This window comes from Carcharodon carcharias, chromosome 1 (assembly GCF_017639515.1).
Source record: "Carcharodon carcharias isolate sCarCar2 chromosome 1, sCarCar2.pri, whole genome shotgun sequence".
In the NCBI taxonomy this organism is placed as follows: domain Eukaryota; kingdom Metazoa; phylum Chordata; class Chondrichthyes; order Lamniformes; family Lamnidae; genus Carcharodon; species Carcharodon carcharias.
In genome coordinates, this window is record NC_054467.1 from 114,596,707 (window position 1) to 114,621,772 (window position 25,066).

At 41.2% G+C, this 25,066-nt stretch overlaps 1 protein-coding gene across 2 annotated transcripts in view; it reads right to left on the reverse strand.

Annotated features, from left to right (window-relative positions):
• tapt1b (transmembrane anterior posterior transformation 1b) overlaps nt 1-25,066 on the reverse strand; it is a 143,453-nt gene that overhangs the window by 46,430 nt on the left and 71,957 nt on the right. For both annotated transcript variants that reach the window (XM_041192247.1, XM_041192334.1), the window contains exon 11: nt 20,801-20,869. In XM_041192247.1, coding sequence (XP_041048181.1) covers nt 20,801-20,869 — 69 coding nt within the window. The remainder of the gene's footprint in view (nt 1-20,800; nt 20,870-25,066) is intronic.

Genomic DNA, 25,066 nt, shown 5'->3' on the forward strand with positions numbered 1-25,066 from the left:
GTAGCATCCAAATGAGAATGTTAATTGGTGCCAAGTTAAAGTTTAAAGCAATGGAAATTGCAAAAGTTCATTTCAGTCCATAGACTAAGGATACATTCCCATTATCAGTTTGAGCTGAATTTAAAGCTAGGCCCAATTAGTCTGAAGGCCAGAATGCATGTTTATTCAGTTTCGCATCTGGGGTGGTGATGGGATGGTTCAGAAATCAAGGGAAATGGAGGATAGGGAATGAGGGGAAATGGAGTGCAGGAAAGTAATGTAATGTATAATGTAACTTAACTATCCCTATTTCAATTTAAAAACAACAATTTATACTGCATGAGAAGGTGCTGACTGGTTGGCAAGTGCACTCTCATTGGTAGAGGTGTTGCCATGATGAATGCACAAGTGGACAACCAACTGCCAAACTTTTGCTTAAATTCAAACAGGAAAGTTGACTCTGTTGGGCAAGACATAGCAATGGGGAGGGAATGGCTGTCACCCCAAGTTTTGTTCAGTTGAAAAAAGGGGTAATGCCTGGGCATGGTCTTTCTGTTTGCAAAGGCCAAGGCCCCACATGTGTATATATGTAGCTTCGCATGCGTGCAAGTGTGCCAAACCAATAATCTTAAATAGCTGTTACTGTAATTCTTAGCACAATTGGGATTGTTTAGTAAGTGCTGTCCAATTGCAGAATCACATCTCATGTTGGGCACTATGAGAAAAATTTCCCTCCTGTTTGGTTGGGGGGGGGGGGGGGGGGGGGGGGGGGCGGCGCAGCAGGGGTGTGGGAGCGGGCACGCTTCCAATTGGCACCCCCAATCAGAGATGTGCTACCATTTTACATGGGCGGGCCAATTAAGGCCCACCCAGCGTGACATCCGCTCAGAAGCGCTATGTGCTCCCTGTGCGGGCAGGGGAGGGGGAATTCCCTCAGCCGGCAGTGCACTCCTTAGCACATGTGCATAAAAGAGCTCACAGATCTCCCTGAACCTAAGTGCTGCCTCATGGAGATTGGCTCGGAATTAAAACTTGTAATAATGATAAAAAAATTTCCCTGACATGTCCCCTCATGTGACACTGTCACATGAGTTGGCACATGTCCATAAATTTTATTGAAACCTTTAATAAAAATTTAAACACCCTCATGAAACCTCATCCTGCCCGTGGATGAGGTTTCTTGCTTTTTCCAAAGCCTGCCAGGGCTCCCGGCCTGCCCGCCAACCTTAAGGTTGGACGGGCAGGTCCATTAATAACCTTAATTAGTTTTTCAATGGCCTCAATAGGCTGTTGACAGGTTGGCGGGCACACAGCTGACTCGGCTGCACTCCTGCCGACCTGAAAATGGAAATGATACGGGGTGGCATTGGGAGTTCCACCCGACGTCATCCTGTGTCATTTTACGCGTCGGCGAGCCGGGGCCGGAAGATCCTGCCCTATGTTCTGAGTTTTGCAAGCATAGCTGATTGAGTGTGGTCAGTACTTTGCCTGTTGAGAACAGCCAAAGGGATGTGCTATTTTATACAATTCACCAGTCGTTGGGACATAAGGCCTACATACCTACATACCTTGCATCACACCTGCACTGAAATTCATATATCACATTACCCGTTTGTGTGGTAGGCAGATCATCATTTTGGCTTGATGGGGGCATCCTCAAAAGGAGATACCACTCATGTTACCACTGCATAGGAGCAGCTTGTAATAGCTAGCTTCACCTGTTGCTCAAATTTTGCTCAAAACACCAAATATCAGAAGACAAACTTAAGCCCAGACTATTTGCTTATTCTTTTGCTACATCCACACTCTTGAGAAACACAATCTAAAGTGAACCCCTACAAAGCATAAGTGAATTATGGATGAGGAGGGCCCATCTTAATTCATCAATTCAGGCCACAGCTAGAGTACTGTGTGGAATTTGGGTGCCTCATGAAAGACATTAAAGTCACTGAATGTGTTCACTGTTGATTCGTTACAAAGATGCAAAGAATGGGAAACTATAGAGATTTAAAATATGAAGGAAGAACTTGAGATACAATGCATATTTCCACTGTAACAAGGTGCTAAGAGGAAATTCTTTGAAATTTTTAAAAATCATACAGAGTTTTATTAAAGGGACTAGGCAATGACAATTCCTTTGGCTGGGGAGTCACCGAACAAAACTGCATCAGGACCCCAAACAGGACGTATGCAGAGCCGCAAATTTAAAATTACCAGGCCATTCCCACCGCCCGCAATTTTCCCTGGGTCAGGAAACATAGCGGGTTGCGACGTGACATGCACTTAGAATTGACTTTGGATTCGCTATTTAAATGCTTGCTGCAAATAGAATTTTCCTTTAGGTTGCTATTTTTTTCAAGGCAGGTGGGTTACTGAAAGTTGAGAGAACCATGCCAGGTAAGTCAGTTCATGAACCTTGGACAGAGGTCTGCTGTGGAGTCAGGAAACTTTTGACAGATAAATTTAAAAGTTCTTGTCAACTTCAACCGTAATTAGATGCTGTTTGAAAAGTTGTTATTAATGCAGCGATTGATCATAGGGCTCTGTCTTTAAAAGGCAAGAGACCATTACATTGACCAGCACTGTGAAAGGGTTCAGATGCATTAGAGTATTTTATTCAATGGATAAAGTCCTCTTCTGCATTCATATATGGTGGATCATATATTAGTGTATGTAGGGGACTCTGTGGTTTTATTTTCACATTGGTTTAATGTCCTGATATCTGCTGAGTCATTGAAGTACTGTTCCAGTATCTACCAGGCACAGAACTAATGAACCATCTAATAACACCAGGAAGCTTTTGAAATGCTCATGAAATAAAAAAGCCATTTAATTGCCCCTATTTCAAGCTCAATACTGTCAAACACAGCTATGCATACTCCCATTGAAAAAAAATCTCATTTACTTAGCACCTTCTAATCATGATCAAATAAAAAAACGAGCATTGAAAAACCATTTCAAAGAAAAAAAAAATTACAAGCTCACAAAACTGTTCATCAAGCAAATATAGCAGTGACCTTCCCAGCTGTGTAAACATTCCCTACAGGGCTGAATCCAGTGAAGCTTGGAACTCGGCCAAGTATTCATAATAAGATTCCATTTCACAACTGTATCAACAAAGCAGGCTGAACAGATGGGCAGACATCTGGCCTCTGAGGATGTAACAAGCACAGTGGATAAAGGAGAACCAGTAGATGTAGTGTATTTGGATTTCCAAAATGCTTTCAATAAGGTGCCATGTAAAAGGTTACTGCACATGATAAGAGCTCATGGTGCTGGGGTATCATAGATAAAGGATTAGCTTACTATTAGGTAACAGTCAGGATAAAAGGGTCATTCACAGGTTAGCAAAATATAACTAGTGGAGTGTAACAGAGGTGAGTGCTGAGGCCTCAACTATTTACAATCTATATTAATTTCTTGGATGAAGGAGTCAAATACATAATAGTCAAATTTGCTGACGATACAAAAATAGGTAGGAAAGCAAGTTGTGAGGGGGATACAAAGGGTCTGCAAAGGGATGCAAATAGATTAATTGGGCAAAAAAATGTGTCAAATGGAGTATAATGTGGTCAAAAGTGAGATTGTCCAGTTTGGCAGGAAGAAAAGAAAAGCAGAATGCTATTAAAATGGAGAGAAATTGCAGAATGCTCCAGTACAGAGGAATCTGGTTGTCCTCTGACATGAATCAAAAGAAGTTAGCATATAGGTACAGCAAGTAATTAGGATGACAAATGGAACACTGGCCTTTATTGCAAGGAGGATAGAGTATAGAAGAAGGGAATTCATGCTACAACCTTACAGCGCATTGGTGAAACCGCATCTCAAGTACTGTGCTCATCTTTGGCCATCTTAAAGAGGGACATACGTGCATTGGAGGCAGTTCAGAGAAGGTTCACTAGGTTGATTCTTTGGATTAAATTGGATTAAAAATCAGAACCTCAAAAAGTAATAGTCTCTGGATTATTACCTGAGCCATGAGCAAATTGGTGTAAAGTAAATAAGATTAGGGAGTTGGATGCGTTGCTAAAAGATTGGTGTGGGAAAAATGGGTTTCAATATATGATCCACTGGTACCAGTACTGGGAACAGAGGGAGCTGCACCATTGAGATGGTCTTCACCTGAACCATGCTGGGACCAATGTTCTGGCGACTCATATAACTAGGGGGGTAGAGAAAGCTTTAAGCTAAACAATGGGGGCAAGGGTTCAGGTGTGAGAAGATGTGATCAATTAACGAGAGAAGACAAGGCAAGAGAGCAAGGTACCAATTAAAAGAAGTGATAATTAGAGCATGGCAGAATGGACAGAGTGTACCAGCAGATGAGGCAAGAGATTGCAAAAATGGTAAAAACACAGAATTAAAGGATCTATATCTGAATGCAAGTGTCATCCATAACAAGACAGATGAATTGAGAGCTTAAATAGAAATAAATATGTATGATCTGATACCATTACGGAGACATGGCTGCAGATGACAAAGTCCTGAATATTCAAGGGTACGTCATTTATAAAGGGCAGGAAGCTGGGACAAAGTGGAGGGGTAGCTCTGTGAATTAAGGATGACATTAGTATAACAGGGAGAGAGAGAGATGACCTTAGTTCTAATGATCAAGATGTAGAATCAGTCTGGGTAGAGATAAGAAATAGTAAAGGTAGGAAGTCACTTGTTGGGGTAGTTTATAGGCCAACAAACAGTAACCACACTGTAGGACAGAGTATACAGGAAGAAATAATGGGAGCTGGAGAAAGGTATGGTAATAATCATGAGCAATTTTGATTTACATATAGATTAAATGAATCAGATTGGCAAAGGTAGCCTGGAAGAGGAGTTTGTAGAGTGTTTTTGGGACAATCTTAGAGCAGCATGTGCTAGAGTCAGAAAGCAGATTGTTCTAGATCTGGTAATGTGCAATGAGAGACATTAATTAATGACTGCATAGTAAAGGTGCCCCCAGGTAACAGTGATCATAATATGATTGAATTTCATATTCAGTTTGAAGGAGAGAAGAGTGGGTCTAAGACCAGTATTTTGAACTCAAATAAGGACAATGAAGGTACAAAGACAGAGCTGGCTAAGGTGAATCGGGAAAGTATGTTAAGGGATAAGTTAGTAGAGATGCAGCAGCAGACATTTAAGGAGATATTCCATAACACTCAACAAATTTGCATTCCAGTGAGAAAGAAAGACACTAGGGGAAAGAAATACCACCTGTGGCTAATTAAAGTAATTAAAGATAGCATCAAATTGAAAGGAAAAGTGAACAATTTCATAAAGATTAGTGGCAGGTTATAAGATTGGACGGAATATAAAAAAAACTGCAAAGAATGGCTATAAAAATGAGAACTAATTAGAGTGCGAGAGAAAGCTAGCTAGAAATATAAAACAGTAAGAGTTTCTAAGGGTATTTAAAAAGGAAAAAAGAAAAGTGAACGTTGGTTCTCTACAAAGTGGGTCTGGGGAATTAATCATGGAAAATAAGGAAATGGCATATGAAATGAACAGATAGTTTGCACCTGTTTTCACTGTAGAGGATACAAATAACATCCCAGAAATAAATGGGCATCATTTGGGGAGGTGGTAGTAGCATAGTGGTATTGTCATTAGACTAGCATTTCAGAGACCCACAGTAATGCTCTGTGGACATGTGTTCGAATCCCACCATGGCAAATGGTGAACTTTGGCTTCAATAAAAATTTGTAATTGTAAGTCTGATGATGACCCTGAAACCATTGCCGATTGTTGTAAAAACCCATCTGGTTCACTAATGTCCTTTAGGGAAGGAAATCTGCTGCCCTTACCTGGTCTGGCCTACATGTGACTCCGGACTGACAGCAATGTGGTTGATTCTTAAAAATTAGGGATGGGCAATAAATGCTGGCCTCGCCAGCGACACCCACATGAATGAATAATAAAAAAGAGGTGAAAGGGAGTGTGGAACTTAAAACAAATTGTGATCACCAGGGAAAGAGTACTGAGAAAATTATTAGAACTAAAAGCTTACAAGTCCCCAGGTCCTGATAGACTCCATCCTCGGGTCTTAAAAGAAGTAGCTGCACTGGTTTGAATTTTCCAAAATTCCTTAGGTTCTGGAAAGGTCCCATTAGATTGGAAAATTGTGAACGTAACTTTATTCAAGATACGAGGGAGACAGAGAAAGCAGGTGACTCCAGACCAGTTTACTTAACATCTGTCATAGGGAAAATGCTGGAATCTATTATTAAGCAGCTTATAGCAGGGCACATAGAAAATCTAAATGCAATCAGGCACAGTCAACATGGTATTGTGAAAGGAAAATCATTTTGACTAATTGATTAGTTCTTTGAGGAAGTAACAAGTAACTTGGATAAAAGGGAATGTGTGGATGTGCTGTATTCGGATTTCCAGAAGGCATTTCACAAGGTGAAACATTAAAGGTTACTACACAAAATAAGTGCTTATGTTCTAGGGGGTAACATATTCACATAGATAGAGGATTGGTTAGCTAACAGGAAACAGAATAGGCATAAATGGGTCATCTTCGTTTTTTTATTCTTTCAAGGCATGTGGGTGTCACTGGCTAGGCCAGCATTTATTGCCCATCCCTAACTGCCCTTGAGAAGGATGTATCGAGTGGAGTGCCACAGGGTTCAGTGCTGGGATCTCAATTATTTACAATCTATATTAAATGACTTGGATGATGGGACCAAATGTATGGTTGCTAAGTTTGCAGATGACACAAAGATAGGTAAGATAGTAAGTTTTGAAGAGGACATAAGGGGTCTACAAAGTGTAAAGAACATGTATTTTTCTTTCTGTTGGACAGTGGATTAAAATTACAATCATTGCAGTTTGAAAGACATGTCCACTGGAACAGTGTGAGGGATATATACAATGTTGCTGTCCTGGAACAGAGTGTGCCATGAAAGACAGGATGGTACCGAGGGGGAGGCCGGTCGAATGGGGAGCTGCCTGGCAATGAAGTTTTAATTGGCTCCTGACCAGTTAACCAGGGGTTGTGTGAGAGCAGTGCAACAGAATAGCTCTTAACCTGAAAAGAGAAAAGACCTAAAACCTCTTTCTCTGGTGTGTGCAAGATTACAATAATTCTACAATGAAAGCTAGCTGGCTTTTTCCCCCCTCATATCTCTATAACCTGCTCTCTCTCTCTTAAAAACCCCTGTCAAGAGGGCAAGGGGAAAATCACTGTTAGAGACATTGAAAGGCAAGTACTCAACCAGTGAACTAAAGACTGAAAATGCTGGAAAACCACCATGTGTCATCAACAAAGAACTGAAAGGAATTTGGAAGACATCAATAAAAATCAACTCATCAAATCCTGTATTCTGGAATTGGTGCTATTGAACTTTTTTATCCCACCCTTAAAATCCATGATTTTGTGTGTCTTGTATGTGTTTGTATATAGGGATTTAAGAAGAGGTAGAGTTTAGGTTACAGAGTTAGAAATTAGCAGTTCATATTTCTTTCTTTTGCCACTGGTTAAGACAATTTGTTCAATAAACAGTTATTTACTTATTAAGTTTACAAACATGATGCTTGTATTCTGAAACCTAAATTAAACAGTTAGGTGGTTTGATCAAACTTCTCACATTTGTTGCGGCTCGGGGAGCAGTGGGGCTTGATATTGCAATGTACTATCCCCAGTGAGACGTGACAAAAAGAATATAGATAGGTTAAGTGAGTGGGCAAAAATTTGGCAGATGGAGTATAATGGAAAATATGAACTCGCCCACTTTGGCAGGAGAATAAAAAAAGCAGCATATTATTTAACTGGGGACATTTGCAGAACTCTGAGGTACAGAGGGATCTGGATATCCTAATATATGAATCACAGAAAATTAGTATGTAGGTACAGCAAGTGATTAGGAAGGCAAATGGAATGTTCTCATTTGCTGCAAGGGGAATGAAAGATAAAAGTAGGGATGTTTGGCCACTGTTGTATGGGGTATCGGTGAGACCACAGTTAGAGGATACAATCGCATTAAACGCAGTTCAGAGAAGGTTCACGTACTGGTTCCTGGGATAAGGAGTTTATCATACGACAGGCTGGTTGGGCCTCTATTCATTAGAGGTTAGAAGAAAGAGAGGTGATCTTGTTGAAACATATAAGATCCTGAGGGGACTTCCCCGGTGGGAAAGATTAGGGAACATAGTTTAAAAATAAGGGTCTCCTATTTAAGACAGAGATGAAGAGAAATATTTTCTGAGGGTCATGAGTCTGTGGAACTGTCTTCCCCAGATAGTGATGGAGGCAAGATCATTGAATATATTTAAAGCCGAGTTTGACTCCCTTGTCATCTAAGAGTATAGTTGGCAGGAAGGAAAATGGAGTTGAGGCCACAATCAAATCAACCATGATCTTATTGAATGACGGCGCAGGCTTGGGGGACCAAATGGCCTATTCCTGCTCCTAACTTGTATGTTCGTGCGGAACAAGGCAAGGGTAGTCCACTTAGCTAGGCAACAGAAGCGAGGTGTTGGAAGAGCATAGTGTGGTCACCTATGTCAAAAGCTGCAGACAGGTTCAGAACAATGAAGAGGGGTAGTTCGTCATAGTCAATGTCACAGATGATGTCACTTGTTACTCTGAGGATTGTTTCAGTGCTATGGCAGGAGAAGAAAGCAGATTTGAGAGCTTCATACATGGTATTTTTGGAAAGAGGGGCACAGATTTGGAAGGCAACATGTTCAAGGACTTGGGAAAGTCTTTGGAGATGGTGCAAGGAAGGAGTTAGTTTGCAAAGGGAGGGGCCAAGGGAACTCTTTTTTGAAAAAGGAGGCATGTTGATGCAAATTTGAAAAGGAGCAGCTGCAACTTGAAGAGAGGAAACCATTTACAATGACAGTTAATAAGAGGCCAGGAAGAGAAAAACTGATAGCAAAAGCTTCTACAAGTATATAAAAGGAGAGTAGCTAAAGTGAATGTTGGTCCCTTGGAGGACGAGACTGGTGAGTTAATAGTGGGGAATGCAGAAATGGCAGTGATGCTTAATCAATATTTTGCCTCAGTTTTCACAGGGGAGGACACTAGTACCACCCCAAAAGTAATAGGTAGTGCAGAGGATATAGAGGAGGAACTTAGAACAATCACCATCATTAGACAAAAAAGTACTGAGCAAACTATTGGGATTAAAGGGTGACAAGTCCCCAGGCCCTGATGGCCTACATCCCAGGGTCTTAAAGGAAGTGGCAGCAGAGATAGTGGATGCATTGGCTATAATATTCCAAAATTCCCTGGATTCTGGAAAGGTTCCAGTGCATTGGAAAAATGCTAAAAACGCCCTTATTCAAAAAGGTGGGGGAGGCAGAAAGTAGGAAACTATAGACCAGTTAGTTTAACTTCTGAACTTCTGTCATTGGGAAATTGTTGGAATTCATTATTAAGGAAGTAGTAATGGGGCATTTGGAAAGTCAAGATGCAATCCATCAGAGTCAGCATGGTTTTATGAAGAGTAAATCATGTTTGATTAATTTGCTAGAGCTCTTTGAAGAAGTGACAAGCAAAGTGGATAATGGGGATCCTGTAGATGTAATATATCTGGACCTCCAGAAGGCCTTTGATAAGGTGCCACACAAAAGATTAATATACAAGATAAGATCACACGGAGTTAGGGGTAATATATTATCTTGGATAGAGGATTGGCTAACCAACAGAAAGCAGAGTCGGGATAAATGGCTCTTTTTCAGAATGGCAAGCTGTAACTAGTAGGGTGCCACGGGGTTCAGTCCTTGGGCCCCAACTATTTACAATCTATATTAATGACTTGGATTCAGGGATAGAAGGTACTATAGCTAAATTTGCAGGTGATACCAAAATAGGTGGGAAAGTAAGTTGCAATGAAGAAATCAGAAATTTACAAATGGATATGGACAGGTTAGGGCCAAATTCTGGCAGATGAAGTTTAACGTGGATAAGTGTGAGGTTATCCATTTTGGTCAGAAGAATAAAAAGGCGACTTATTATTTAAATGGAGAGAAACTTCAGAATGCTTCAGTGTAGAGGGATCTGGATGTCCTCGTGCATGAACCGCTGAAAACTAGTATGCAGGTACAGCAAGTAGTAAGGAAGTCAAATGGAATTTTGGCATTTATTGCTAAAGGAATAGAGTATAAAAACAGGGAAGTGTTGTTGCAACTGTACAAGGCATTGGTGAGACCGCACCTGGAGTACTGTGCACAGTTTTGGTCCCCTTACTTGAGGGAGGATGTAGTTGCACTGGAGACGGTTCAGAGGAGGTTCAGTAGAGATTGATTCCAGAGATGCGGAGCTTGTCTTATGAGGATAGATTGAGCAGTTTAGGCCTATTCTCGCTAGAGTTTAGAAGGAAGAGAGGAGATCTATTTGAGGTATATAAGATGCTAAAGGTGATAGACAAAGTAGACATGGAGCGGATATTTCCCCTTGTGGGGCATTCTAGAATGAGAGGCCATAGTTTTAGGCTAAGAGTTGTAGATTTAAATCAGAGATGAGGAGGAATTACTTTTCTCAAAGGCTTGTGAATCTGTGGAATTCACTACCTCAGAGTGCAGTGGATGCCGGGACGCTGAATAAATTTAAAGAAGGAGATAGACAGATTTTTAATTAGTAATGGGTTGAAAGGTTATGGGGAGAGGGCGGGAAATTGGAGTTGAGGCCGAAATGAGATCAGCCATGATCGTAATGAAAGGCGGGGCAGGCTCGAGGGGTTGAATTGCCTACTCCTGCTCCTAGTTCTTATGACTTGAGAGAAGGTAAGCTTGGAGGTCACAAGGGGAGATAGGAGAGAAAATAAAGAAAGTCAGGTTCTGAGCTAGGGCAGGAGGGAACCTTGGCTTTGTTGGGTAGGGGAAGGAAGGGATGCAAAAAGGCTTGAGCCAATGGATTGCCTCAATCAAAACTATTTAATTCCTGTGAAGATAGAACTTTCAAATTTTTGTTTAAACTGAACATGACAGTACCATGCTCGAAACAGACATTTCCAGATTTCAAAACAATTCTTCTGAAGTTAGCTCCACATGCTTTTGTGATGAGGATGGTGAGGGCAGGAGATGGGGAGTGTGGTTTAAGGAGATGGAAGATAATGGAAACAAACTGAGTGGGGGGAGGGGGGGTGTGGTTATCCTTGCATTAAAGGTGAAGGTGAGGATCTGTTTGAACAGAATGATGCACAGAACATCTGTTACTGTATTTGATTGCTGTATAAGTGCCTGGGGTTCCTGGCAGATGCCAAGTTTGCACTGTAAATAGTTGTTCAGGACCATGTTGGGTAGGGATAAATGGCACTTGGATCGCTCTCCTGTATTCAATGGCAATCCCAGTGCATAGAAGACATGCTGAGCTAGCCTTCAGACACCCTAGGCATGTTACAGAAGGGCTTCCTTCAAGCCTGTACAGGATCATTAAATGGAAGCAACCACAAGAAGAAAGTACTGGCCTACAGTGACCTATCACTGAGTACCCTGTAGGATGAATCAGCCTTAAAGCAGGGAAAACTCTTCACCAAAGCTCTCACGAGTTGATGTTCACTGGACTTGAGTATGTAGAACATTACTGGTTTCATGCAAGCTGCCCCATGTAGATCTGAAGGTAAATGTCAATTGTATAAATCGATGAGAAAATGGGGACTTGGAACATCAGCTGCTCTAAGGTATTACCTGCAACATATACTCATGTTCTCATACCCATCCTACAGTGATTGAGTTGCAGACAGGTAAGCTCTGCAGTTAACTGGTGGAAACACCATTCTATTAAGTATCATGTGTGTGGTTAGAAGGAGAATGGCAATATGCTCATTTTGATGTTTTGTGCTGCTCACCACACTGATGGCAATTGTGAGGAGCTCCTAGTATCAGATCATCTAGCAAAGGTTAAAACTTACATTAACAGTTGGTCAACAGCTAAAATCACTGTCCTCTTTGGTGGGGGTCTCAAAGTTTTGCACTGGGAAGGAAGTACAGAACTAAACAAAGTTTCTGTAATTGGTTCAGCCATTTGATCCTGAACCAAACAGCACAACAGGGTACTGATGTTACTTGGCGTCTGGCTGACCAAAAAGATAACAAGCTTGAAACACTTAACCTTGTAATTATATACTTTTCATAAGCATATTGCTTTTTGACTATGGGAACAAAAGGGGATGCATACACGGAGCTCCACTCACCTGCATCCGAATGACAGCTGAATTTGAAAAAGGTTCAAAATTCAATTTTATGACTTTAGGTGATCCAATGGTTGCAGTTAAATTACAACCGGCAAGTCTCTAAAGTAGTGAGAGATTACTTAATGTAGATTGTCAAACACTATGGTAAAATTTGATTTAGTGGAATCCACTACATAACTACCACTGATTCAAAATCAAAACTGCTTTGCATATAACTAGACTAACATGTCACTGAATTCAACCCTTCAAGGGCAATTAAGGATTGCAATAAGTGCTGGCTGGCCTCCCTAAGCAATGCTCACATCTCAAGAAGGAATAATAATAAGTATAATCTGAATCTTCACTCTCTGCTATTTGAGCTCAAAACTTAAAACTCTAAAATTGACCATTTTTTGCTGGATCAAACTAGCAAGCAAATAATGTTTCAACTCCTGGAACTCGAGGAGTCACACTCAAATATTCAACTCATAAATAAGAACTTCTAGCTCTAGAATGAGTTTATGTATTGTCAAATTTAAATTTTGATTATTTACAGCAGTGTGATCAAGATTATACTTCAAAGGCATAGCACCTTTTAAGTTCTAAAACAATTCACATGAGCATAACCAAACAAAATTGACATCAAGCCAAAGGAGGATATATTTGGATGGATGACTAAAGTTCTAAAAAGAGAAAGGAGTATCCTAAACAGAGAGAGAAGTGGAGGGATAAAGGTGTGGAGAAGGAATTTCATAGTTTAAGGCCTAGTCGATAGAAGGCATGGCTGCCATTGTTGGGGAAAAGGGAAATGAAGGATGCACAAGAAGTCAGAACTGAGCCAACGGTGAGTATTTGGAGGGTTGCATGAGGATGAGAACTGTAACATCAAGGTGAACCAGCAACCAATGTACATTATTGTGCACAGGGGTTTAGTTAAAGGGGACTTGGTTCGAGTTATGATATTGGCAGCAGAATTTTGGAATGGACTCAAGTTTCTGAAAGATGAAAGAATGGAAGTCAAGCAGAAGAGCGTTAGAATAATCGAGTTTGGAGGTAACAAAACTATGGATGAGGTTTCAGCAGCAGATGGGCTGAGGCAGGGACAGGGGTTGTGCAATGTTACGGAGGTGGAAATAGATGGCTTTTGTGATGGAGAGGATAATATTAACTCATTGTAATAGCATTTCCTCTTCTCTGGTCATCCAGCTATCATGGCATCTCTGCTGCTGTTGATCAGCATAATGGTACTCTCACCTCTGCCTTTGACATCCTCATCTTCAAAACTAATTATCTTCTGACGTGCTATAATCCCAATCCTTTTTCCCTCGAGTCACAGGATGTCAAAGTTGAGCATGGCACATATCCGTTACAGTCAATCAATCAGATTTAGTGTGATCACATTGCTCTTTTTATTTAAAATATACCCATTACTCTAGAATCATCCTAGAGGAAAAAGCACCTCATTACATGACAAATCAATACTTAAACCCTTGTTTGTATACTGTATTGTGTAGAGACAATATTGTGTAAAAAGCTCATGGATTTCTTCATCTCAAACATTGATATAATTGATGTAGCTGCTTCTATAGATGTTCCCTTCCTTTCTCCATCATTCCTAAAATAATCCAATATCCTATCAACTCCAACTCTGATCCACATCACTCCACAGTTTCTCTTCATCTCTACCTGTACCTTTTCTTTGCTTATCCCCTTCAAAATCCATTTCCTGCAGCCTTGATGACCATGTTATTTAATTATCCCTCATGCTGTTGACATTATTGATGGGTTACTTTCCTCAGGCTCAGTCCTCTCCCTTCCAAAAACCGCTGTAATTGTGGACTTCCTCAGTAAAACAATGCTTGATCTAACCAACTAGCTGGAAAAAGTGTCTTGCAATCAGCATCACGGTGAAGCAGTCTGGGAAGTGTCCTGCAGTCAGCATCACAGTGCTGCTTTGGGAGTTCGGTGAGGAGGGAATGAGGTGATCCTTTGAGTACCGTGAGTACGGTCAGGTAAGTATTTACTACTTTTATCGGTTATAGTTTTTATATCTTATCTTGTGCTTCATCATTTGTAAGGGCTATATTCTGTAACAATGAGGAGCAGGGAAGAAGTGCCCTAGAGTAATTGATATTAAGTATCTTCCAAAAGGTTTAATTTAATTTAAAGGGGTAATTCATGGCAGGAGAACTCAAAGCCGTGGTGTGCTCCTCCTGCTCTATGTGGGAAGCCAGGAACATTTCGAGCACCTTGGGGCCAGCATGTGTGTGGGAAGTGTCTCCAGCTGCAGCTCCTGGAAGCCCGGGTTTTGGAGCTGGAGTGGTGGCTGGGGATACTGTGGAGCATCCGTGAAGCGAAGAGTATCGTGGATAGCACGTATAGAGAAGGGGTCACACCGCAAGCGAAGAGTCCACAGGCAGGAAGGGAATGGGTGACCACCAGGCAGAGCAAGAGGACTGGGCAGGCAGTGCAGGAATCTCCTGTTGCTATTCCCCTGCAAAACAGATATACCGCTTTGGATAGTGTTGAGGGGAATGGCCTCTCAGAAGAAAACAGCAACAGCCAAATTCGTTGCACCACAGTTGACTCTGCTGCACTGAGGTGGGGGGGAGGGCGTAGTAAAAAGTGTGGGAATAATGCAATAGTTATAGGGGAGTCAAATGTGAGGGGAATAGATAGGCGATTCTCTGGCCACAAACAAGACTCCAGGATGATATGTTGCCTCCCTGGTGCTAGGATCAAGGGTGTCTCAGAGCAGCTACAGGACATTCTGAAGGGTGAGGGTGAACAACCAGTGGTCGTGATAGACATTGGTACAAACGATATAGGTTAAGAAAAAGGGGAGGAGGTCCTAAAAGCAGAATATAGGGAGTTAGGAAATAAGTTGAAAAGTAGGACCTCAAATGTAGTGATCTCAGGATTACTACCAGTGCCATATGCTAGACAGTCAGAGTAGAAATAGCAGAATATATTGGATGAATACGTGGCTGAAGAGGTGGTGTGAGGGGGAGGGTTTCAGATTTCTGGGACATTGGGGCCTGTTATGGGGGAGGTGGGACCAGTACAAACTGGACGGGTTACTCTTGGGCAGGACCAGGACTGATGTCTTAGAGGGAATATTTGCTCAAGTGGTTGGGGAGGATTTAAACTAAAATCTCAGGGGGGTGGGAACCTATGCAAGGAGTCAGAGGAGCGGGAAATCAAGGACAAGAACATAGGACAGAAAGCGGAATAAGGAAAGTGACAGGCAGAGAAATCAAGGGCAAGAATCAAACAGGGCCTCAGTGAAAAATAGTGGGAATGGGACAAATAATGTTAAAAAGACAAGCCTTGAGGCTTTGTGCCATAACGCAAGGAGCTTTCGCAATAAAGTGGATGAATTAACCATGCAAATAGATATAAACAGGTATGATATAGTCAGGATTATGGAAACTTGGCTGCAAGGTGACCAGGGATGGGAACTGAACATCCAGGGGTATTCAGTATCTAGGAAGGACAAACAAAAAGCAAAAGGTGGTGTGGTTGCATTGCTGTTTAAAGAGGAAATTAACGCAATAGTGAGGAAAGATATTAGCTCCGTGATGTAGAATCTGTTTGGGTAAAACTGAGAAACACTAAGGAGAAAAAAACATTAGTGGGGGTTGTGTATAGACCCCAAAACTGTAGTGGTGATGTTGGGAATGGCATTAAACAAGAAATTAGAGATGTATGCAATAAAGGAACACCTGTAATTATAGGTGACTTTAATCTGCATATAGATTGGGCAAATCAAATCAGTAACAATACCGTAGAGGAGGAATTCTTCGAGTGTATACGGGATGGTTTTCTGGACCAATATGTTGAGGAACCAATTAGAGAACAGGCCATCCTAGGCTGGGTATTGTGTAATGAGGAATGAATAATTGGCAATCTAGTTGTGCAAGGCCCCTTGGGGATGAACGACCATAATATGATAGAATTCATCATCAAGATGGAGAGTGACGTAGTTGATTCTGAGACTAGGGTCCTGAACCTTAATAAAGGAAACTACGATGGTATGAGGTGTGAGATGGCTATGATGGATTGGGAAACGTTACTTAAAAGGGATGGCAGTGGATAGGCAATGGCAAACATTCAAAGAGCGCATGGGTGAACTGCAACAATTGTTTATTCCTGTCTGGCACAAAAGTAAAACAGGAAAGGTGGCCAAACCATGGCTTACAAGGGAAATTAGAGATAGTATCAGATCCAAGGAAGAGGCATACAAATTGGTTAAAAAAAAGCAACAGACCTGAGGATTGGGAGCAGTTTAGAATTCAGCAAAAGAGGACCAAGGGTTTGATTAAGAAGGGGAAAATAGAGTATGAGAGTAAGCTTGTGGGGAACATAAAAACTGGCTGTAAAAGTTTCTATAGGTATGTGAAGAGAAAAAGATTGGTGAAGACAAATGGAGGTCCCTTACAGTCAGAAACAGGGGAATTTATAATGGGGAACAAAGAAATGGCTGACCAACTAAATACATACTTTGGTTCTGTTTTCACAAAGGGGGACACAAATAACACCAGAAATATTGGGGAACACAGAGTTTAGTGAGAGGGAAGAACCGAAAGAAATTAGTAATAGTCGGGAAATGGTGTTGGGGAAATTGATGGGATTGAAGGTCGATAAATCCCCAGGGCCTGATAATCTACATCCCAGAGTACTTAAGGAAGTGGCCCTAGAAAAGGTGGATGCATTGGTGGTCATCTTCCGAGATTCTATAGACTCTGGAACAGTTCCTACAGATTGGAGGGTAACTAATGTAACCCCACTATTTAAAAAGGGAGGTAGAGAGAAAACAGGGAATTATAGACCAGTCAGCCTGACGTCAGTAGTGGGGAAAATTCCTGAGTCCATTATAAAAGATTTAACAGCTGAGCACTTGGAAAACAGAGGCAGAATCGGACAGAGTCAGCATGGATTTACAAAAGGGAAAACATGCTTGACAAATATACTGGAATTTTGAAAGGATGTAATTAGTAGAGTTGATGAGGGGGAGCCAGTGAAAGAAGGCTTTCGCAAAAGTCCCACATAAGAGATTAGCGTGTAAAATTAAAGCGCATGGGATTGGAGGTAGTGTGTTGAGATGGATAGAAAACTGCTTGGCAGACTGAAAATAAAGAGTAGGAATAAACGGGTCTTTTTCCGAATGGCAGGCAGTGACTAGTGGGGCACCGCAGGGATCGGTGCTGGGACCCCAGCTATTCACAATATACATTAATGATTTAGATGAGGGAACTAAATGTAATTTCTCCAAATTTGCAGATGACACAAAGCTGGGTGGGACGGTGAGCTGTGAGGAGGATGCAGAGGTGCTTCTGTGTGATTTGGACAAGCTGAGTGAGTGGGCAAATGCATTATAATGTGGATGAACGTGAGGTTATCCAGTTTGGTAGCAAAAACAGGAGGGCAGATTATTATCTGAATGGCTATAAATTGAGAGAGGGTAATATGCAACGAGACCTGGGTGTCCTTGTACACTAGTTGCTAAAGATAAGCACGCAGGTGCAGCAGGCAGTAAAGAAGGCAGATGGTATGTTAGCCTTCATAGCGAGACGATTCGAGTACAGGAGCAGGAATGTCTTGCTGCAATTATACAGGGCCTTGGTGAGACCACACCTGGAATATTGTGTACAGTTTTGGTCTCCTTATCTGAGGAAAGATGTTCTTGCTAGAGGGAGTGCAGCATAGGTTTACCAGACTGATTCCTGGGATGGTGGGACTGACATTTGAGGAGAGATTGAGTCGCTTAGAATTATATTTGCTGGAATTCAGAAGAATATGGGGGGGATCTCATAGAAACCTACAAAATTCTAACAAGATTAGACAGGGTAGATGCAGGAAGGATGTTCCTGATGGTGGGGGAATGCAGCTCCAGGGGTCACAATCTAAGGATACGGGGTAGACCATTAAGGACTGAGAAGAGAAATTTCTTCACCCAGAGACTGGTGAGCCTGTGGAATTCGCTACCGCAGAAAATAGTTGAAGCCAAAATATTGTATGTTTTCAAGAAGGAGTTAGATATAGCTCTTGGGGTGAAAGGGATCAAAAGGATATGGGGAGAAAGTGGGAGCAGGCTATTGAGTTGGATGATCAGCCATGCTTGTGATGAATGGTGGAACAGGCTCGAATGGCCTACTCTTGCTCTTATTTTCTGTGTTTCTAACTACCAACCTATCTCTCTAAAGGTCCTCTCAGCTTCTTGACCATCTATCTAAAACTTCCCCTAGTCCAACTCTTCTCACTAACCGAACTCAGCAATATGATATGATTGTTGCAGCGATGTGATATCGCACCTCGTCCATCTCAGACTTCCAGTAACATTTGATTTGGTGGACCAAGTCATCCTTCACCATAACTCTTTGGTTCCATGCCTATCCAGCACATCATCAGCAGTAGTCTCTCTTCGCACTCCTGAACTGTCACCCTGAATCCCCCAATGATTCATTTTTGAGCATCTCCTCTTCCTCATCTACTTGCTGCCCCTCGGTAACATTATTCAAAGGCAAGGGGTCAATTTCCAAGTCTTTGCTGATGATAGCCAACTTTTGTTTCCACCACCTCTCTCAAATCAGCGATCAGTTACATGCTGTCAAATAGCCTATGCAATAACAAGTTACAGAGGAAGTACAACTTGTTTAACTGATCAAGATGACTAAAGTCATCATCTTTGCTCATTACCATAAACACTTTTCTCCTTGCACTTGTTCGGGTTAACCAGGCTGTGCTAAATCTTGGTGGCTTCAAACCTATTTTGAATCCATTCAATGTTTCCATCACTGCAACACTGCCTGCTCTGCCACCACCTCAGCCCCTCCATCAGTGAAACAGGTATTCAAAATTTTGTCACCTCTAGACCCAATTACTCCAATCTTTGACATTCCATTGTCTGCTCACTATTAACTTTTTTTTATTCATTTGCTGGATAAGGGTGTTGCTGGAAAGGCCGGTACTTATTGCTCATTCTTAATCCCCAAGAAGGTGGCGTTGTGCTGCCTTAATGAATGGCTGGGCCATTTCACAGAACAGTTAACAATCAACTCCATTGATGTGGGTTTGGAGTCACATAAATCAGACCATGTTAGGGAAGGAAATCTGCCATCCTTAAGGGACAATCGTGAATCAGTTTACACCATTCCAATGGCTTCTGTAACAAGCAGTGAATTCATGGTTCGTGTTAATACCTTAGAGGTAATTTTCAGTTCTGGGAAGATTACTGTTGTAAAGACTAACGTGACTAAAATGCTAAACTTAAGAGATTGCAAAAACATCTCAAGAAATGGTAGTTCAGACGGTTACCCCTGTTTATTTAATAGGGTCAGAGTAGGAGAGATGGAGCAGGTGAGCTTACTTAGCTGGAGAACTGGAGACATGATGTCTACATTGCTTGCAAAGTGCAGTCCAGAGAGATATTTTGTTTTGGGAATTAGAGCTAAATTAATTTAAAAGCATTCAGTGAAACCTGAAAGGCTACGTTGTTATGAAGATGGGTGAAGCTTAAGTAGGTTCTCTGGTTTCAATTTATCTGCTTGTTTGCTGGGAGTGGGGGTTGGTTATAGTTTAGACCTCATGTGGTTTGCAGTTCAGCACAGTTGCACTCAGAAGTCCGAGGGAGCCAACAAGGTGGCAGAAGGCAGCTGGTCCCGTGCTGGAGAGGATTAGGGCTCAGAGGAAGCCCTGGGAGCTATTTATGGATCAATGCAGTTGAGAAACCAGAGTCTGGAGAAACCCAGGGACAGTACCAGCTTAGTGAAGCTAGCATTTTGCAAAAGAGCTGGAATTATGCCCAGAGGCAGGAGTACATCTTTGTGAATCCCATAAAACGCAGTCTCAGGAGAAGAGATTGAACCATCGGGAAGTGAGCAGTCATTGTGGCAGAACAAACCGGAGCAGCTTTTGAAGGAATTCGGAGGCTAGATCCTCAAAAGTAAAGAGCTGAAATCCTTGTAAGGGAGGCAGTTTTAACAAGGTTTTATGACTCAGTTGTAGGTGGGGTTGCTGTGAAATCTGTCTTGGTCGCATTTGCCAAGTATTGTGCAGTGTGGTGTGTTTGACCACAGTTGCCTGTTAATTCATATCCATCTCATGTTAATTCTGATTGTTAGAGTATAAGATGGATATTGTAAATTGTTTTACTTTTTTGACTTTGTATAGTAAAATTTATTTTGTTTAAAACCATGGAATGTTTTGGCTTTATTTTCTTAGTGGGTAACTGGGATTTCAAACTTTGTCTACTTAAAACACAAAAAAAGTTACTGGCCCCTAACAAGATCATAACACTTCACGCTCACCATTATTGATACTAGCTTTTTATTATAGATATTATTTAATTAACTGAATTCAATTCACTAACTGCCATGGTGAGATTTGAACTCACTTCTCCAGATTATTAGTCCAGAGTTCTAGATGATTAGTCCAGGAACAACCATAGATGCTACCATATCGACTACTTGTCTAAAACATATCCATCATTATCGTATAAATGTGTATTTGTCTGTCCAAAACTCAGTCTTGGCTGAAACATTCCAGTTGAGATGAGATTTTTGCCTTGAGTTATAGTGAGCAAAAGTCCAAAGAGGGACTTTCCAACTTCCACTTCCAACAGCAAATATGACCATACACAATGTGGAAATGTAAAAAATGATTAAACTTTAGACAAAGGTGTTATAACTATTTTAACTTACCAGAACTGCTAGTGGAAGCGGTATAAATCCCATTCTTCTGGAAACTGTATCACTATAATCTGTGTATGCCTGTAAAAAAATTGTTCACCATCATGTAGACCTTAGTAAAGGATAAACATTGAAAAAAATAATGAGGTCAGCTAACTGGTGAGTTGGTACAAATTCCCTAATATTTGGGTGTAGCATCCATTCTTAAGAAATTATCTAGGTAGTAAAAACAAAAATAATTGAGCTATGGATCATTTTATGATATTTTGATCTACCTGACGGGGTGACTGTCTAAGATGTGTAGCTTACCAACAGCTAAATAAGGAAGTTGAAGGTCAAATAATAAGTGAGAAATACGCATATCTAGTATATCTTAGTGTGTAAACTGCTTAATTTAAATGAGATAATCAATCTACATTGTATTATAAGTATGTATTATCCGTTCAACAGAATGCTTCAAAAGTTGGACCAACTTGCCAGCAACAGACACATTGGAAAGTAAGCTACTACTAATTTCTATCCATTTCTTAACAGTAAGCTAAAATAATTATTGAGCCATAACTTCTGAATAGCGTCGGAAAGTGCTACCCCACAAAAATTAAAAGAAATAAATACCTACCTACCTCGTCTTGAAAATTGCGTGGCCACTTCTGTTCGCTGGAGCTGCTTGGGGCTTGCGTCAAAAGACTCCTCACAGACCCCAGCAAAGTCTAAATCCAGTGAATTCAAGGAGGCCATGCCCCCATTTTTACAGCGTTAGCTGCTGTCAAGCAGGTAAGTTTAAAGGGCCAGGGAAATTGACGGACCAAGGAGAAGGTAAGTGTCTAAGGTAAGTGGATAGGATTTGTAAGTTGGGGCTGTATGGGGGTGGTCCGGGGTCCGGCGGTGGGGGGTTTGGGGGATCGGGAGGGGGGTTTCCCTGAGGTCGGGTGGGGGGGGGCCCGAGGTCGTTTTACTACGCGTTCCCAAGTCACTCCTGTGGGTGGGGAGTCCCGTGAGATTGGCCTGGGCCTTTACAATAGTTACCCAGAAATTAGAAGAGGTTTTAATTCTTCTAACCTTTTCTGGGTAACTATTGGTATAACCCCGGCGGAACCATCCAAAGTTTGTAATTTAAAGCTAATTTTCGGATTGTTCCCAGCACAGCGCAATTATCCAGAGGAAGTTAACACTTCTGGGTAATTGCCACTCAATCCCTTACCTGGGAACTTGCCGGAGGGATTCCCCAGCGCATCTATGGGACACCTGCCAAATCTGACACGGGAACGCAGAACTCATGGGCCATTACTTTTGCACAGATATTCTCTCTTCAATGAGAAGAGATAATGGCTGCTGCCCTAATAGAGAGACCTGTGATTTTATCTGGGAATTGCATGTTGAAAGCAGCAGCAACCAGCAATTAAGTGCACAAAGCAACTGTTGTAAATGCAAAAAGCTAAGCTCCAAGCGTTTCTCTTTGGCAGCTATTAGGCACATAACAGCGGCAAATATGAACTTTGCTTTCATTTTTGCTCATCCTTCTTTTGGCAAAGTACTGATTCTTTCATAGAGGGAACTTGAATCTGTAAAAACAAGCCACAGTGTTGTGGCATCATACATTTGTACCCCTGTTTCCATGGCATTCCAAAACCCTTGTTCCTTTCTTTTTACACACTTCATGAACCTGAGCTTAACATACATGTTATGTTACTTAGATAGAAAGGATGTTTTCTGAACTTGTTTATGGGGCTAGGGGGTCGAAGGAAGCCTTCTGATTTTTCTTCTAGTCAGGCAGGGTGTGAAGCATGGCTTCTACAAACATTGTTCAAAAAAATAATCAACAGGGGCTATGGAAAGTACTACCAGAGTTAGTGATTCAAGCAGACACAAAGGCCATTGTCCTGTTTCTTTGAACTATGGTCTAGCACAGTGCAGTCCAATACACTTGCCACTCACCACATGTGGCAAATCAATGATGGATGTGTTGAATTAATGCTGTTCATTTTTAGAGCCTGAGTTGTGTTAAGTTGCATCGATGGGTAAAAGCACGTCACTCATTAGATCGCTATGTGTCATTCATCCCTAATTGAGCAAGGAAAAATCAGCCATACTGTTGTTAGAGAGGAGTCACATATTGATCAGACTGCAATAATGTTTCTCAAAATATAGTTGCTGTCAGGTTTCTAGTAACTATAAGCTGAAGGGCCACTTGATCCATGAAACAAGAAAAATGGTCCATTGTCTGTTTTACCTACTCTGTTACTGTGCTCTCTGGGTTCTTCTGACAATAAATACATTGAGTTCTACGGGACTGCTTGTGAAGCATTGTGTAAGAAGGGTCAATCTTTGGAAGGACAGCAGTCTGCTGCTCGCTCAATTTTCTGGGAGAAACTAGTAACACAGGGGATGCTAACTGAAGGACTTGGTTTTATTTAGCTAGAAATAAGCAGTTTTCACAAAACAGTTGAAGTGCATGAGCGGCAGACAGCGCTGTGTGACTGCCAATGTGGGTTGAAATTCTGACAAGCTGGGGTGGTGCAGCAACATCATGTGTTCAGCCTTCATCTTGATAAATCTGTTGAAATTAGCAGCTGAAAGGAATAGGGCGCTATTGACATAAAGGGAGGGATGACAGGAGATTGGCTATAAGCCAAAGGTCTATTAAACGTCCGAATGTTGAGTTTGAAAACAAAAGATGACAGAATGTAAGCAAGGCAAAAATCAGAAAGCAGAAGCAATACCTAGAGATTTGTCACTCTTTTCCCTCCTTAAATCTGCTAATACATCAATTTTGATAAAATAGGATAGTTTACTATTGAAGGAATTTGTGTTTTTGAAATAAGCTGGAGAATACTGTCAGAAACAGAACGCTTCAGTTAATAGACTGTCACCACCTTTTGAGCGCATGTATTGCAGGCTTGCTTTGCAGAATAGCTGGATTACAAAACTCTGTCATTGCTTTAGACACGAGAACAGCTACAAGTATATCGGTCTTGATTGCTGATGGTTTAAATTTTCAAACATATTTTTAAAAGACTGCATGTTTTATTAATATTGCATGCATTTTATATTATCTGGTGTGTATAGTTGTCACGAAACTATATTTTTCATATTATTGTGGATTTATGGTTGTCTGTGTGGCTGATTACATTAGAGTCAGATAGACTGCAAGGTTGTAATTACCAAAAGTTAGTAAAAAGGCATTTGAAATGCTAATGAGTAAACATGGATGAGGGCAGCATGTAGGGTGTAAAGAAAATTTGCATTTTAAGATAAGTTGAAAGGTGTTTGGGTTTCAAAAGGGATGGTAGGATGTTTACAACAAGGTAAATGGGACAAGTTTACTATGTTTATTTTTCCCAAAAGGAAAGAGGCCATATTGACAACATGAAAGATTTATATGTTATGGGAAAAGTAAATTTCCAAAGACCTGTAGAACAATTAAAGAGAGAGAAAACATATATAGAGGGATGGAAAGCTATGTAGAGGTGTGTCCATTTTGAGATCGAAAGTTACAATGTGTTAAGCAGTCCTTGGGGTGGGAGGGGGTGGGGGGAGCCTCCAGCCACTTTAGCAGAAGTCTGCAGTGTCCAGTAACTATAAGTTGAGTTAAAAGCCTTTGGGATTCCACTGTCAAGTATTCTGGTAACCTTGCTGGATTGATTTTATAATTTCAGATCTATTTTGGACTGTTGCCTTAAAGTGGGTGTGTAGTTTGGAGCCTGTTTAATTAAGAATTTTGGGAATTGTTAAGACTAACTAATCGTGTAATTGTAACCTTGTGTGTGTTTATTGTGTTGTTTTTTTATTCTTTTGTTAATAAATGCTTTAACTTAATTTTAAAATCTCTAAAGGTATTAGTGGACTCAATTCTTCTGAATTCAGTGCATAAGCCTTCTCGTAATAAATACAAATTGCAAAACCATTGTGATAGCATGGCCAAGTTTCCCTTATGATTTGGTCCGCCTGGCACATATCACCTGCCACGTCATAACAGGTGACCTGATCACAAGTTTGGCAAGCATCAAAATCATATTGGACAACACTGGCCCAGCAAAGTAACCTCTTTCATCACCGTTACTCTACCCTCAAATAGCTTCTGCACTTCACTCGCTAGATTGGCCTCCAAACTTGGACAACAGTTTGGTGATGTTCCATGCTAACTCCAGCCTACCTCGGTCAACATTATCCCACCACAGGACCTTTGACTAAATGTAGACTTCCTCCTACAGTCTACTATCTATTTCCCATTTACTTCTGAAGTTCCTCTGTAGGACGAGGCTAGAAAAAAATACATGA